At 47.0% G+C, this 15,877-nt stretch overlaps 1 protein-coding gene across 1 annotated transcript; it reads left to right on the plus strand.

Moving 5' to 3' along the window:
* Nucleotides 1–243: 243 nt before the first annotated feature.
* Nucleotides 244–14,255, plus strand: LOC146342346 (vomeronasal type-2 receptor 26-like). Its single transcript, XM_084808504.1, has 6 exons — nt 244–344; nt 3,535–3,826; nt 5,367–6,221; nt 7,599–7,826; nt 12,759–12,885; nt 13,354–14,255. Exons 1-6 carry the CDS (start codon nt 250–252, stop codon nt 14,253–14,255), a joined length of 2,499 nt encoding a protein of 832 aa, XP_084664630.1. The 5' UTR covers nt 244–249.
* Nucleotides 14,256–15,877: the final 1,622 nt, after the last annotated feature.

Consider the following 15,877-nt stretch of genomic DNA (forward strand, 5'->3'; position numbering starts at 1 on the left):
TAAGTTGAGGCAGGCACAGCTCTGTCAACTGAAGCTTTTCTGTATCTTCTGCCAGGACTGATATTGATGATGATGGCAATAAGTGATCATGAACGGGTCCGGTTGGAGCTTTGTCCAAATCTGTCCATGTTCCATCTGATTTTGCTGCTGCTACTGTTATATTATTCTTCGAGCAGGAGTTTGAACTCCAGCTCCATACATAGCTGGAGGTCAACAGTCCAATCTCATTCATATAAACCTTCAGATGAGATGTTCATTGGCCAGTTTGTGTCCATGGCACTTGCTAACACTGTTATACAGGAGTTTATAAAACACCCAACTTATTCCACTGCAAGAAATGCTTAGTAAGTTCTTTCTTTCTTTCTTAATTCCTTCCTTCCTTCCTTCCTTCCTTTTACTCTCTCATATGAAAAGTTCTGTACAGGACCCAGTCATCATTCTTCACTTCAAAAATAAATTGCTACTGTTAAGCACCATCTTTTCTCTTTCTTCACTCTTCTTTTCTTTTTGAAGCCAGGATGGTGTTCATTCAGACTAATATTCTTCCACTCTACCCTGTACAACCAGAACAATTAGCAGGTCAAGGTTAGATCTGGTTCTTCCTTAAACTTTTCTATATCTCAACTGATGAAAATGTTTTTTGAGCTGTCTTGGGAGCAGAGGTCAGACATTCATCCATGTGGGAAGAATCCTTAAGTGCACACCCAAACTGTCCTAGATAGTACTTTTCTTTTCTGCAGGAGCACTGTTGGATGTGGGGTGGGCAAAACCTCCAGAGGTTGCCCTACCCCGCACTCGCCACTGCCGAATTTGCTGCATCCAAAATTATGGCATTTTTGCAGAGGAACAAGATGTGTTTCCCTGCATGTGCCTTGTTTCCAAGCAGAATCGTGTTCCCAAGAGCATGATTCATCTTGCAAACAAGCATGCTCCGTTGTGCCTTATTTCCCTGCAAATTACTTCAATTTCAGCAGTCTTGGAAGGGGAACACAGTCACATGCAGCCTGTATCCTGTGTGTTCACTAACCCCTGATTTAGGTAGAAACATAGTTACTTAGATGTTATGGAGCCAATGGCAGGATTCTTTTTGCTTTCTTTCTTTCTTTCTTTCTTTCTTTTTTTAAAGAAATCATGGTCAATTCAGACCTCCAGAGTCATCTGTCAATCTCTCCAAAGGCTGCCAGGGGTAACAAAAGAAAAAGCAACCCACCTACCCCTACCCATACACACACATGCAGACCCTCAGACCAAAAGAAACACACATCATTATTTTCCGTATTAATATGTAATTCATTAATGCAAAAGGAAAAATGGAGAAGATTCCGAAAGGAAAAAAGAAAGCAGAGTTCTACACTCTGTTTTACTATTTTAAAAGCCGTAAATGGCTGCAGTTAGGTTAAACTAAGACCTTTATGGCCACAAATGGCATAGTGGACGCCATTTGCTACTGCAACCCATCAGCCCAGCCAGTGATGCAGCAATAGCGGCCGCATCACTGGTGCTCTGGAGTCAGCTGGCGGGGATTATCCGGCTGGTGAGGATTCTTCCAGGAAGCAGAGGTAAGTCTTCTGATCCTCCACGTGCTCCGGAGGCCAGGGTCTTCTGAATCCAGCCTCATTGGGGTCCGTGGAGGATTTCTCCCCCATCCCTATCGTTAATGTTATTTATTATCCCATCATCGAACAGATGGTTCTTCATCCAGTTGCTTTGTTCCTGAGGTGCTTCTCTGACAATTCAGGGACTGTCATAGATCCTGAGTGTGGAAACCGCATTTCCTGGTCTTGAAGCCCTCATCAATTCTCCTCATGGGCACCTCCCCTCAGGGAATGGTGCCTCTCCTCGGACTCAGTGCCTGAGAACCAAAACCTTGCCTAATATAGCCTATTATAGCCTAATCAAAACAGGAGCCTGACATGCACAATGGGGTGATTTGTCTATCTCCGCACCCGATTAGTTTTGCCCCTGAGCTGCTAAGCATCTGTGGATCCTTTCCCGGCTCTCTTGACAGACCAGACAGCTCCCTCCCTCATAATAGCCATCAAACTGCACTTTTATTAAAGAGGGTCTCTGTTAACACTGCATTGTGGAGTAAGTGATCTTGGTTGGTAATGAACTGAGGGGGGGGGGACTGATTTGGGGAGGGTTATATTGGGCAGGATATTAATTTGTGGAAATAAATGATGATAGTACATTTGAGGTGATATGGGAGTCATGGAAGGGCAGGGATGTCTGAGAATTTCAACTCAGTTTGCACATCACTCAAAATGCCCTGTTGGTAGCTCTGAATGCAAACAGGAGTGCATGTCCTCTGAAAATGTTCACAGATTCCTGAACTTGTGCTTGCATTCACAAAATGTGCACTTGTAAAAAAATGCCTGTGTAAAAATGGGAAACTCTTGGTGAATGCACAACTTGAAAAATGCACAACTTCTGAAAAATGCACAACTTTCACCATTGAAATAAACAACAACAACAACAAATGGTCACAAATAAGAAGGGGAACAAGCTAAATCAAACTTGCAAGCAAAGTTTGGAGAATTTCAGTTTGGGGGCATCCCTGGGTCCTCCATCCCGACTGAAGGGGAAATGAATTGTTTTGAAGAGGAACAGTTTTGGGGTGCAAATGGAAGAATTTGGATTTTGATGGCTTGCCTTTGTAAAATTTAAATTCTTGTAAATCAGAATGTTCATATATGCATATAAATCAGCATATGCCAATTGTATGCAATACTTCTTCTCTGTGCTTGATCTTCTGGGTACCTAGCAATACCCCTGGAGACAAGCTGGGAGGAAAAGAGAGGTGGATGAGAAAGATTCCCAGGAGTTCACTCATTGGGCAGAAAGAGAGTGGGGCATTGGAAGAGCAAGGTGAGAAAAACTGACCTTTACTCTGCAAATTAGCCACATGGATCTAGTTATTAATTTCATTGTATGTTATGCTATATCTGCAAAGAGAGCTTCAGCTATTGGGCAGTACAGAAATGAAATGAAATGAAATGAATACATAAATACATAAAATTTCAGAGATACATTATATCTTCACAACAGTCCAGTACACTGCATTTGGTAGAGATTTTGGGGGTGTCTCCATGACAATGGAAGGAGAAGGAAGGAGTGGCTTACCCGCATTTTTCATGGAGCTGGTTTTGGTCCGGGCAGGGATCCACGAGTGCTTTGCGCCATTCGAAGTCATCTCAGAGAATATACTTCTGGGGGGCAGGGGGCTGGGGTGACTGTCATCTGATGGGCAGGGGCTGCTCAACCAATAAGAGAGGCTTCCCCCCTCCAGGTTTTCCCCCTCTTTCTTCTTCCTATTGTTTTGCTGATTATGCTTTATACTGATTTGGATTTTTATTCTGGTTGTATTAGTTATGGATTTCTTTATGCTGTGTGAAAGTCTGTGGTGAGAAGCAATGAATGAATGTTGTTTTTGTTAGGTATTATTATTATAATCTTCCTATTTAGTTAGATGAGTGAATCATAGTTCAAGATGCAACATACTTGATTTAATAATATATAACACTCTCATTGCAGCATGATCCCTAAAAACTACCAGCATGTGCTTGCCTTTACTTTTGCCATTCATGAGATCAAAAAGAATGTCGAATTTTTACCCAACGCCACACTCGATTCCAAGATTTATGACAGTGCATTTGATCCAGGGCGAAACTGCTGGGCCACTCTGGATCTTCTCTTCACAGGACAGAGGAATCCCATCAATTATAACTGTGGCAGGAAAGAGAAATTGATGGCTGTCGTTGGAGCACTCACCTCTCAAAACTCCATCCAGATGGCCGACATCTTCAATGCCTACAAGATGCCACAGGTATGTGTTCATGGTGAGATTAACGTCAGCACAGGGCAAGCTCCTGCTTGTATCAAAACTGGCTCCCTTCTGATCCTCCTGCCCCTGCTGCTGTAGTGGTAGCACAGCAGTGGGGCAGGAAGATGAGAGGGGACTGTTGCTCCCCTCTCATCCTCCATTGTGCGCACGGCAGGCAGCTGCTGTGTGTGAGACTTCCCTTCTCCTTCCACGGCCTGCACAGAAATGGCTGCTTCTCCCCCTCCTGGGGCCCAGGAAGAGGAGAAGGAGCCCTCGCACATGGTGGCAGTAGTACTCGCGGCAGGTCATGGAGGTGGAAACTCCTGCTGGTGCTGTCTGCTCCCTGCCGCAACCACCATGCGCAAACCCCTCACACTCTCCTTTCTGGTGTCGGGAGGGAGAGCACAAGAAGTTGGCACATGGGGGCGGCAGTGCTGCTGACATTGGCAGGGGGCGGCAGTGCAAATCCCTGCCACTCCTATCCACTGCTGCCACCATGTGCAAACGGCTCCTTCTCCCCCTCATCAGTCCTGGGAGGGGGAGAAGGAGCCATTTGTGCGCAGTGCCCATTTGCGCACAGGAGCAGTTTGCACACAGCGCATCTGGTGGGGAGCCTGTGGCTTGGCTCACTAAAGCAAGCTGAGCCAGGGCCTCGGGGGGAAGCCATCGAACCCCAAGAGGGCTTGATTTCCCCATGCTGGACACCCCTAAATGGGAATAGCAATGCTGAGCTACTCTGCAGGGCTGGAGTAACCCACACTCAGTTACAACCATGACTCCTGTAATATAGATGTAATAATGATGAACTTTATGAGCATTGCAATGCCAGTTAAAGAAAAATACTGTTTACAAACTCAGAAAAATATTAATTAATTATTAAGAGCTGAGTTCGAAAGAGCATGAACAGCTGTCCTTCCTCCAACATTTTATTTTGGGGGCGGGGGTAGACACACTACAGAGCTACACTAAAAGCCTGGATTTCCACATTGATCTTTTGAGGCAGTAATCACTTTTCCACAAGGAAAGACCCACCAAAAGGCTTTCCAATGAACCAGGAAGTCAATTCTGCAGACAGAGGGTGTGTCAGATGCTGCTATGACTTCATTCATTGGTTCAAACCAATGAAAGGTGGGAGGTGCTACATTTGCTTACAAACCAAAAGGGCAGAGAAGTGTCTATGCATATCGCAGGTTCTACAAGAGCAAGAGGCTTAGTTTTTAAAAACATGAAAGCTGGGAATCTGGAGATTATGGGTCATCGGGGTGGGCAGCGTCTGCCCCCCGCTGGCCCTTCCTGTGGATGCCCATGAAAGCTAGTTGCTTCAACATCCTGTTTAGAATCTACTCGCAGCCAGAGTATTGATAACACCAGGCGAGCTTGCTAAGAAATTTAAGATTAGACTGTTAGAGACCACAATGTTTAAGAGTAGATTATTATATTGAGTGAGGTCAAGATGTTGGCAAAGGTTTGGATGGAGTCAGTTTGAGTCAAGAACGATGTGATAGTTTTCTCCATCCTGAAGGTATTGTATCATTCCCATTAGCTCAGCTATGGCGCCTTTGATCCAGCACTGAGGGACAAAACTCGCTTTCCTTCTTTCTACCGGATGGTCCCAAGTGAAGGTCCTCAGTATGTCGGGATTGTTCAGCTACTCAAGCATTTCAGATGGAACTGGATCGGCCTCATTATTTCAGAGGATGACAGTGGGGAAACCTTCCTCCGAACGCTGAGACCAAGGCTCTTGGAGAACAATCTTTGCATTGCTTGGATGCAAATGATCCCAACAGTGACAAAATTTTTACCACATGAAATACTTCTACAAAAATTGAGACCAATTCAGTCAACTCTCACACTGAGTGAAATCAGTGTGATTCTTGTATATGGAGACAATCAGTCTCTGGAAGCTTTACGGCTAGTTTTATACTCTGAGGAAATTGGTTGTATGAATCCAACAGAGAGAGTGTGGATCATGACAGCTGAATGGGATTTCACTGCTTTAGCACCTGGGGGTAAATTCACCACTAAATCTTTCAATGGCACCTTGTCCTTCACCCTCCATACAAACGTGGTGCCAGGATTTCAAGATTTCGTGGAGATGATCAATCCTTTCCAGTCCACTTTTTATTTCATCCATCAGTTCTGGGCCAGTGCGTTTATCTGTTCCTTCCCTATGTATAATCTTTATGTCGCAAACAAGGGAAACTGCACTGGGAAGGAGAAGCTGGGGAGCCTCCCTGGATCTATGTTTGAAACAGGGATGTCTGGCCAGAGCTACAATATCTACAATGCTGTCTATGCTGTAGCACATGCTCTCCATGCCATGGATTCATCAAGAGACACGTACAAAACAACGGGAGATGGAAGAACATGGGATCTCCAGAAACTTCAGCCATGGCAGGTCATTGCACCTCCAGGATTGAAATGGCAAAACAGTATAATATACCATACCAGAATTAACTCAAAATACAAGAAAAGCAAAATCATAAATAAATTAGAAAAAGGACAACTACATTGGCAGGCTTAATTTCTTAGACCATGACTGAAAAGGGATGTCCAGCCCCTTTGAAACCCATGAAAGCTGTGTTCTGGCTGGAAGCGGCTGTGGCAGTCAGTAGGATTCCGATATAAGCTGTGCTTGTATGTCCATTATGGACTTGCACAGTCATGTCCAGAAAGTGAACCTGTTGTGTGGACTGGCTGAGATTTTGTCGTAAACAGTGCTTTTGCTGGTTTCCTCAGTTTGGGCAGGGGGCAGGAAGCATTGTATGCAAAACCCCAATCCAGGGTCACAACTAGGGATGGACGAAAGTCCCTTGCCTGTTCTCGAAGCTTGCTTCGCGGTGTGGGGGAGGCGCTTCAGTTCTCCCCCCAAATTTCAGGTAAGGGGGGGGAGGCGCCCCATCCCTCGCCTGCAAAATTCAGGCCGTGTAGAAGTGCCCCGTCTACGCAAATAGCGTTCCCTTATTTTCGCCATAGTCTACATAAATTTTTACGTAGACTAGACGTGCCAAAATAAGGAACGCAAATGGCGGCGCCCATGGGCTGCCGCCATTTGCGTACGTGCGTTTTTTGTGTTTTTTTTCAAAGTCACCCGTTATAGGCTACGTGACGATTTACGTAGCCTATCGCGGCTGACTTTGGAAATCTAGCCGTGATAGGCTACGTTACTCGTTACGTAGCCTATCACGGGGATGGTTTGTTTTTTTTTTTACTTTCCTTTTTTTTTTTTTTGCAATGGCGGCAGTGTCAGCCAGTCGGGAGACCGGCTGCCGCTCCCGCCCCCCACGAACCGCCGCCGAACCGCTGCCAGGACCCGCCGCCGAGATGGACATTCGGCTACGGTAAGTCCCATCCCGGGGGGGGGGCGGCGGGGCGGTGGAGAATTTCCCCACCAATTTCGGGGGGCCGAATGCATTGGCACTCGGCCCCCCGAAGTTTCGGGGAGAAATTCTCCCCCATCCCTAGTCACAACCCTCTGAAGGAGTCCATTCAGAATTCCTATTGTAGCATATTAGGATTCTTGTTTTGTATATTGTGGAGACCACAGGTGTTCTGAGAGTTATTCGGTTTGTGTTGGTGCTCTGATAGTTGACATCTTTCTTCCTACCTTGGATAGACATTTTAAAATGTTGGGAAAGTACAAACTCTTGTAGATTCATTTTTGGTAGTAATGATTCAGTGGCTAATAGGTAGTTAAAATCAGGTTTGCATAGCAGTGATATTAACCAGTTCCTTGCTTTTTGACCCCATTCCTTTTTTTTCTCCTTCCGTTTAGCTTCACTGGTTTCTCAGAAACACCCATTTTAACAACAGTGCTGGTGAAGAAATATTTTTCAATGATAATGGGGACCTGGCAGGGGGATATGATCTCATCAACTTGGTCACCTTCCCCAATGAATCCTTTCAGAGAGTCCAAGTTGGATGGATGGACCCCCAGGCTCCTGCAGGGAAAGAGTTCATTGTGAATGGAAGTGCTATAATGTGGAATCATAAATTCAGGCAGGTAAGCACAGTGATCAACATCGCCACCATATTTTATGCACATACTCTGGATATTGGCCTCAGGATCTTCTGCATTGGGATTTAGCAGCAAAACCTGGTGTCAAGGTTCATCTTATGACCTGGACCCCCAGAGCAACTCCTTCAGGATCTCTTGCCTCCCTAAGAGGCCCACCTTCCTTCTTTGCAACTTCCCTTTCCCAGTAACATGGGGTTTAAGCTGTAGACGTGGGGTGACTGACACTGTAGAACAGGAGTTTAAACACAACAGCTTACGAGTAGATTTAAAGCAAACAAATTACATCCAAAGGTATTTACACAATAGAGCTGAGTGATACAAACGGCATTAAAAGAGAATAAAAGTGGCAAAACACAAGTTCCTTTACCTTAGCTGTACTTAGACTTCTCCAGGCTGCTTCTTCCTGCTCCCTCTTCAGTCTCTGGTCTCCCAGACTCTGCTTCTACTGGCTCCTCACTCTCTTTTTATACCCCCTCCCTCAAAATCAAATGTATTGTTTCAACCATGAAGAAACGAAACTTCAGTGGAGAAATGAAACTGACACCTGACTGGAGAAATGAAACTAGTCCTCTCAGGGTTACCCCTCCCAACAGAAAACCCCAGACCTCTAGGCCTGACCTGGCTTCCTTTTCCCTCTGTAGGCCTCAGACCTTTGCACCTGGGCACAGCTAATATGATGGAGATCAGCTACTCAGCCTCTCCCTGCTGTTCCCCCCTTCCCACTTTTCTTTGGTACATGATCATCAGATGATGTATTCAATAAGCTTTCCAGGAGGGTGAAATATATGTAGGACCACAGGTCTCAAGATTGTCTGCTTCCTGTTTAGGACTGAGCAAATCTGTCTGTTTTGCTTTCTTTGTTTGTGTAAATCTCAAGGTCTTTCTCTCCCAATATGAGCTTCATGAATTGTAGTAAAGTCTTATCAAAAATTAACTGAAACAAAATTCTCACCCATCTACACCCACCAGATTGAATCAGCACAAGTATTCCCAGCATAAAGAGGATCATGACGTGCCTGCTTGCCGTATAGCTGCTTAGAGTAGCGATGGGCAAACTCACCAGTTCTTGGCTGACACACCCCTTACTAGGCCCCCACCAGCTGCCTAACCCTACTCGCCACACACGGCGAGCTCCTGAGCGGTCCATGGGCAGGTGGTGAGAGGCTCATGGCCACCCACTCCCTTATTGACCTGCCATTTTGAGTAAAATTGGCAGCTGGGCCTTTTCCATAAATAACCATTTACGCAAATGGTGGCCATAAGGTGGCCATTTACACAACATTACAGGTGTCAATGGTCCATTGACGCCTGTAACGTTGAGTAAATGGCCACTTTATGGCCACCATTTGCATAGATGGTTATTTACGAAAAAGGCCCAGCTGCCATTTTAACGCAAAATGACAGCTTGGTGAGGGAGCGGGTGGCCACGCACTTGCCTGACTGAGTTGGGCAGGCAAGGGCATCCACGGACCGGTGTTGGGGGGGGGCAAGCCAGTGAAAAATTGCTGAGCTTCAAACCCCCACCAGAACCCCTACCACCCCTAGTTTAAAATGTGGAGGAGAAGAAGGTGGCAACCCAATTAAGCACTAACATGGTTGAAGACATCGGGATTCATATCCAGACTTTTAAGAGCTCAGGACTCAGATCCCTGGGCTTGGGTGGGGAGTTTGCCAGTTTGGGTTCCTCCCCCATTTCATTTTTTAAAAATCTTAAATCCTTTTTGTCCTGAATATGGAGATCTTTGCAAAGTTTGAGAAGTTTTTCAAGTTTTTCTGATGTATTTACTATTTTATTATGTTTATGATACGGTAATCTATCCAACTGACTAAACTAATGATACAGTTCCCAGAGGCTGTACTTTTCCGTAATACTACCGTCTGATTGCACTGCTTTTTTCTCTCTCTCTCTGCACCAATGGGAAATTAGAAATCAATGGTAGGACTGCATGAATCTGATGAAGTGGACTTGTTAGTCTCTCACTCTGTAGAAGACTCTCTCTTTTGTTAACCACAAGAGACTATCAAGGCTACATTCACTAGAAACTAGGGATGGCAGAGGATTCCACAATGGATCTCGGTGAGGCCGAATGCCAGAAGGCCCCCTGAAATCTGTGGCAGAACGGCCTGCCACCTCCCCGCCCCCCCCCACTGATCCCCCCCCAGCACGAGACTTACCTGGGGCAGATCTTCTGGGCAGTGGTGGCGGCGGCGGCGGCGGCTAGTCTTCCGACCAGCTGCTGCTGCCACCATTTGTCTTGTAAAAAAACACACACCAAAAAAAGACAAAAAACACAAAAAACCACAAAAAAATAGGACGCGCTACGCTATTTTCATTCCCCTTTATTTTCACCATCATACTCTACATAAATATTTATGTAGATTAAGTGGGCAAAAATAAGGAACGCAAATGGCGGCGGCCATAGCCGCCACCATTTGGGTAGGGGTGCACGAAAGTCACTTACCTGGTCTCGCAGGTTTTCACAGTGGGGGGGAGGCGCTTTGCTGCTCTCCCCGCGAAGTTCAGGCCAGGGGGGGAGGCTTCCCGCCTCGCCCGGCCAAAATTCAGGCCGGGGGGGGAGGCTTCCCGCCTCGCCCGGCTGAAATTCAGGCCGGGGAGGAGGCGCCTCTCCTCGCCCAGCCGCGAAATACAAAGTTAAAAAAAAAAACGCCCCCGTGATAGGCTACGTTAATCGTCACTTAGCCTATCACGGCTAGATTTGCAAAGTCAGCTGTGATAGGCTACGTAAATTGTCACGTAGCCTATCACAGGTGACTTTAAAAAAAAAAAAGCACGTACGCAAATGGCGGCCCCCATAGGGAGCCGCCTTTCACGTTCCTTATTTGGTCGCCGTAGTCTACGTAATCTTTTTGTAGACTACAGCGACCAAATAAGGAACGTAAATGGCGGCCCCCTATGGGGGCCGCCATTAGATGTACGTGCTTTTTTTTTTTTTTTTTAAAGTCACCTGTGATAGGCTACGTTACAATTTACGTAGCCTGTCACGGCTGACTTTGCAAATCTAGCCGTGATAGGCTACGTTAATCGTCATGTAGCCTATCACGGGGGCGTTTTTTTTTCTTTTATTGGAATGGCGGCGGCGGCAGCCGGTCGAAAGATCGGCTGCCGCCCCCGCCCCTGACGAAGACCCGACGAACCGCCGCTGGGACCCGCCACCGGGAGGGACATTCGGGAAAGGTATGTCCCATCCCGGGGGTGGCGGGGGGGCAGAGAATTTCTCCCCGAAACTTCTTTGGGGGCCGAAGACGGCGCTCGGCCCCCCGAAGTTTCAGGGAGCAATTCTCCTCCATCCCTACATTTGGGTACGCAGTTTTTTGTTTTTGTTTTTACCCAGAGCCCTCTGCGGCCGGAAATGCGGCTGCGGACGGCTCTGGCCCAGCTGGGCCTGTCTGGCTGCTCCGCAAAGCTGCTACAGAGCACAGCCTACAGCGGAAGATTCCGGGGGGGAGGAACGGATCCTCCCCCCCTGGTGAGGATTCCGGGGGCAGGGACGGAACGCCTCCCCCCCACCATCAACATAATCCACAAAAGGTAAGTGACTTCCGTACATCCCTACTAGGAACTGATATATCTATTCCTGCTGTTTTTCCTTTTGCTGTAGTCTTCCGAACTTGGGTCCCTCCAGACGTTTTGTACTTCAGCTCCCATCATCTCTGACCATTGGCTAGAGTGGCTGCAGCTGATGGGAGCTGTAGGTCAAAACATCTGGGAGGACTAAGGTTAGGGAAGGCTGCATTGGGTGGGTGGTAGTGTGGATTGGGTCCAGTTAGTCGAATCCTTCCCAACTCCCCAAAAGCGAGTGTAGGAGAATGAGCAGGAATGAAATATCTGAGCTGTTCCTAGGGGTGGACGAAAGTCACTTACCTTTTCTCACAGCTTGTTCGCGGTGGGGGGGAGCGCTTCGCTGCTCCCCCCGCGAAATTCAGGCCGGGGGGGAGGCTTCCCGCCTCGCCCGGCTGAAATTCAGGCCGGGGAGGAGGCTTGCAGCCTCGCCCGGCCGCGAACGCAGAAGTAAAAAGAAAAAAAGAAAAACGCCCCCTGATAGGCTACATGACGATTCACGTAGCCTATCACGGCTAGATCTGCAAAGTCAGCTGTGATAGGCTACGTGAATCGTCACGTAGCCTATGACGGGGGACTTAAAAAAAAAAAAGGGGGACTTAAAAAAAAAAATAGCATTGCCCTTATTTTCGCCGTAGTCTACGTAAACATTTACATAGACTACAGCGACCAAATAAGGAACGGGAATGGCGGCTCCCTATGGGGGCCGCCAGTATCCGTACACACTTTTTTTTTTTTTTTTAAGTCACCCGTGATAGGCTATGTGACGATTGACGTAGCCTATCACGGCTGACTTTGCAAATCTAGCCGTGATAGGCTACGTGAATCGTCACGTAGCCTATCAGGGGACTTTTTTTTTTCTTTTATTGCAATGGCGGCGGCGGCAGCCCCGCCCCGCTCGAACACCCGACGAACCACCAGCTGGACCCGCCGCCGGGAGGGACATTCAGGGAAGGTAAGTCCTGTCCCGCGGGGGTGGGGGGGGCGGGGGGGTGCAGAGGATTTCTCCCGAAACTTGTTCGGGGGGCTGAACACGTTGGCGCTCGGCCCCCCGAAGTTTCGGGGAGAAATTCTCCGCCATCCCTACTGTTCACCCAATTGAGACAGTGGACAAGCAGTCTGTGGCAATGGCAGCAAGAAGCACCTTCATGAATGGACTGTGGTAAGCATTGTGCCTTTCTGATGCATTAATGTCTTGCCACATGCCCAAAGATGCTGACCTGACCAAAGTCCTGCGATCTTACCATTTTCTGAAGAAAAAGGGATGTAGGTGAGGATTGCATCTATCAGGAAAAGTTACTTTCATGCCAAATGGCTTTCCTTCTGCTTTCCATTAGACGCTGCCCACTTCCACCTGTGTCGAGAGCTGCCACCCGGGACAGAGCAGGTTCGTCCAGCAGGGGAAGCAAGTGTGTTGCTATGATTGTGTTGAGTGCCCCCAAGGGAGGATTTCCATTCAGATGGGTAAGTGAAGGAATCCCGAATGATTTGAAAATAACCCAGAAGTTTGTATTTCAGGTACATTTTAATTCCTATCATGGTTCTCTAAATAGGAATATATGAGTGTGTTTACTATGAACAGGGGTGGACAAAGGAAGAAGAAACTTTGTTCTATGAGCTCCCGTTAAACAATTCCAGCTAAATACAGGGAATCTTTGTGTTCTTTGGCCACTTACACATCTGAATTCTAGAGATAATCACACAAAAATTGAAAAGTTTCAGATTCATATGTATTTTAATTCCTACCCCTTTTCTTGAAAGACAAATATATTCCTGTGTTGAGTATGAACAGGGGTAGGAAGAGGAAATGCTGACAGAACCATTATCACTGATGCTGAAGAAAGAGGATTTGTTAAATGAGGTCAAATTAAGAGACCGCCGCTAAACACAGAGAATATGTTTTAATGTAAGGTTTTTGCTCAACACTTTCAGATGCAGACCAATGTGAGAAGTGCCAAGAAGATCAGTATCCAAACAAGAATCAGGACCAATGTATTCTTAAAGTCATAAGCTACCTATCTTATGAGGAGCCTTTGGGGGCAGTTCTCACCTCCTTGGCTCTTTTCATTTCTGTGATCACACTTTTGGTGTTGTGGACCTTCATTCGGCACCAAAATACACCCATTGTCAAAGCCAACAACTGGAGCATCACCTGTATCTTGGTCTCCTCCCTGCTGTTCTGCTTTCTCTGCTCCTTCTTATTCATTGGCCGGCCTGGGAAGGTGACCTGCCTTCTGAGGCAAACAGTGTTTGGCCTCATCTTCTCCATTGCTGTTGCTTGCGTGTTAGCAAAAACCATCACTGTGGTTTTGGCCTTTGTAGCTACAAAGCCTGGAAACAGGATGAGGAAATGGGTGGGGAAGAGACTTCCTGTATCAGTGATATTGTCTCTCTCTCTTATTCAAGCTGGCATTTGTTTTGTGTGGCTGGCAACTTCTCCCCCCTTCCCAGAGTTGGACATGCACTCCCAGGTCGACGCGATCCTAGTTCAGTGCAATGAAGGCTCAGCCCTCATGTTCTACATTGTCCTGGGCTACATGGGGTTTCTGGCCCTCATCAGCTTCACGGTGGCTTTCCTTGCCAGGAAGTTGCCTGATACTTTCAATGAAGCCAAGCTGATCAGTTTCAGCATGTTGGTCTTCTGCAGTGTTTGGGTGTCCTTTGTGCCAACCTACCTGAGCACCAAGGGGAAATACATGGTGGCCGTGGAGGTCTTCTCCATCTTGGCCTCCAGTGCTGGCTTACTGGGTTGCATCTTCCTCCCGAAACGCTACATTATTATATTCAGGCCTGAACTGAACACCAAGGAGCAATTAGTCAGGAAAAAAGAATAGTCCCAATTTGGGGGAGAAGTGACATCACCCTTGATTTGATTTCAGAGTGTTTTTGTCTTGAGCTATTTCCCAACCTGGTGTCACTAAAGTGGGGATAACACTGCTCCCCCACATTTTCAATACCAGTGGTGTCCTTTGAAGTTGGTGGGGGCCGTTTTGGTGATTTTCACGGGTGGTATTCAAACTCTATCCATTTCTGGCTCGTGGTGACTACCATTATCTAAGATCCATGTTAAGTGGCCTTGCAGACCAGTTGGCGCATGGATTGTTGAGGATTTCAGCATGGAGATGGGAGGATAACTGACAGGGGGTTGTTTGTTTGGGCTTGAAGTCATCTGTGGCTGACGATTAAGAGGGTTGGGATTTGTGGTACAAATCAAAGAATATCTGGTTTGGACCTTTCTTCTGCCATGAATTCACAAGGTCACCTTAGGCAAGCCACTCTTGCTTAGCCTCCATCTCCCCCCCACCCTTCCATCTGCAGTATGGGGGATAACAATACTGACATAGCTTATATATGGTTGTTGTAAGGATTACAACTAGGTCATTCACACAGAACACTTTTGAACCCCTAAAAGCTGGGCAAATGTTATGTATTACTGTTAAGGTCAGCAGAATGCCATGAGTTCCTTCCCAATACAGTGGGGAAGTTTTGTTCAGTGAGGATAATAACCAGACACTGAAACTGAGCCTTTTAGGGAGAAATCTTAAGCCCCCGAAGCATTGTCTGAGGGCCCATAGGATAGCTGGGATTCCCCCGTCTGAGGAGACTCTGACCTCAGAAATGGGAGTTGGACATCCCTCCCTGTGCTGCCCTGTCACAGCTGATCCAGGAGCCTGCCTTCGCTTGCCCTTGCTCATGTCCTCCCAGGCTCACCCTGACCTGTCTGGCAAGGGCCCGCATAATGCCTCTAGTATTGCACATGTTACACTTTCCTGGTCTCAAACTGCACATACTTAAATATGCACATTTTTAAGCCCCCTTTTTCACAAAAAAAGGATGGCAAAATGGTGGGCACTCACCAGACAGTCCTGGAGTGAGTGCGGGCGACTCATCAAGCTTGCAGGGGCAGCGTTTCAGCAGGCGCCCTGTGAACCTGAGCCGGGGTGGGTTCCTACATGCCTACCTGCAAAGGAGATTGGTTTCTTATGGATGTTTGCAGGTCCTTTACATGACGTTGTCAACCTCCAGTGCCTCTTCTGTGCTTCTGACCATTTGGTGTGGAGAATGTGGATATGCAGACATTTTTCTGCCTCTCTCAAAATACTAGAACCTGGGGTATCCCATGAAGCTGATTGGAGGAGATTCAGGAGAGATCACAGAAAATACTTCTTCATACAGCGCATAGATACACTATGAAATCCGCTACCTCAAGATGTAGTGATGGCCACCAATTTGGATGGCTTTAAGAGGGGATTAGATAAAAACCTGGAGGAGGAGGCTATCAATGGCTCCTCATCCTGATGTCTATGTGCTACCTCCAATGCCAGAGGCAGTAAGCTTATGCTTCTGAACTGTGATGCTGGAGGAAAATTCTGAGAGTGCCTTGGGCTGCAAGAAGATCAAACCAGTCCACACTCCAGGAAATAAAGACAGACTGCTCACTTGAGGGAATGATATT

This window comes from Heloderma suspectum, chromosome 6 (genome assembly GCF_057233095.1).
Source record: "Heloderma suspectum isolate Gila_16-S chromosome 6, 16-S_ref, whole genome shotgun sequence".
Classification (NCBI taxonomy): domain Eukaryota; kingdom Metazoa; phylum Chordata; class Lepidosauria; order Squamata; family Helodermatidae; genus Heloderma; species Heloderma suspectum.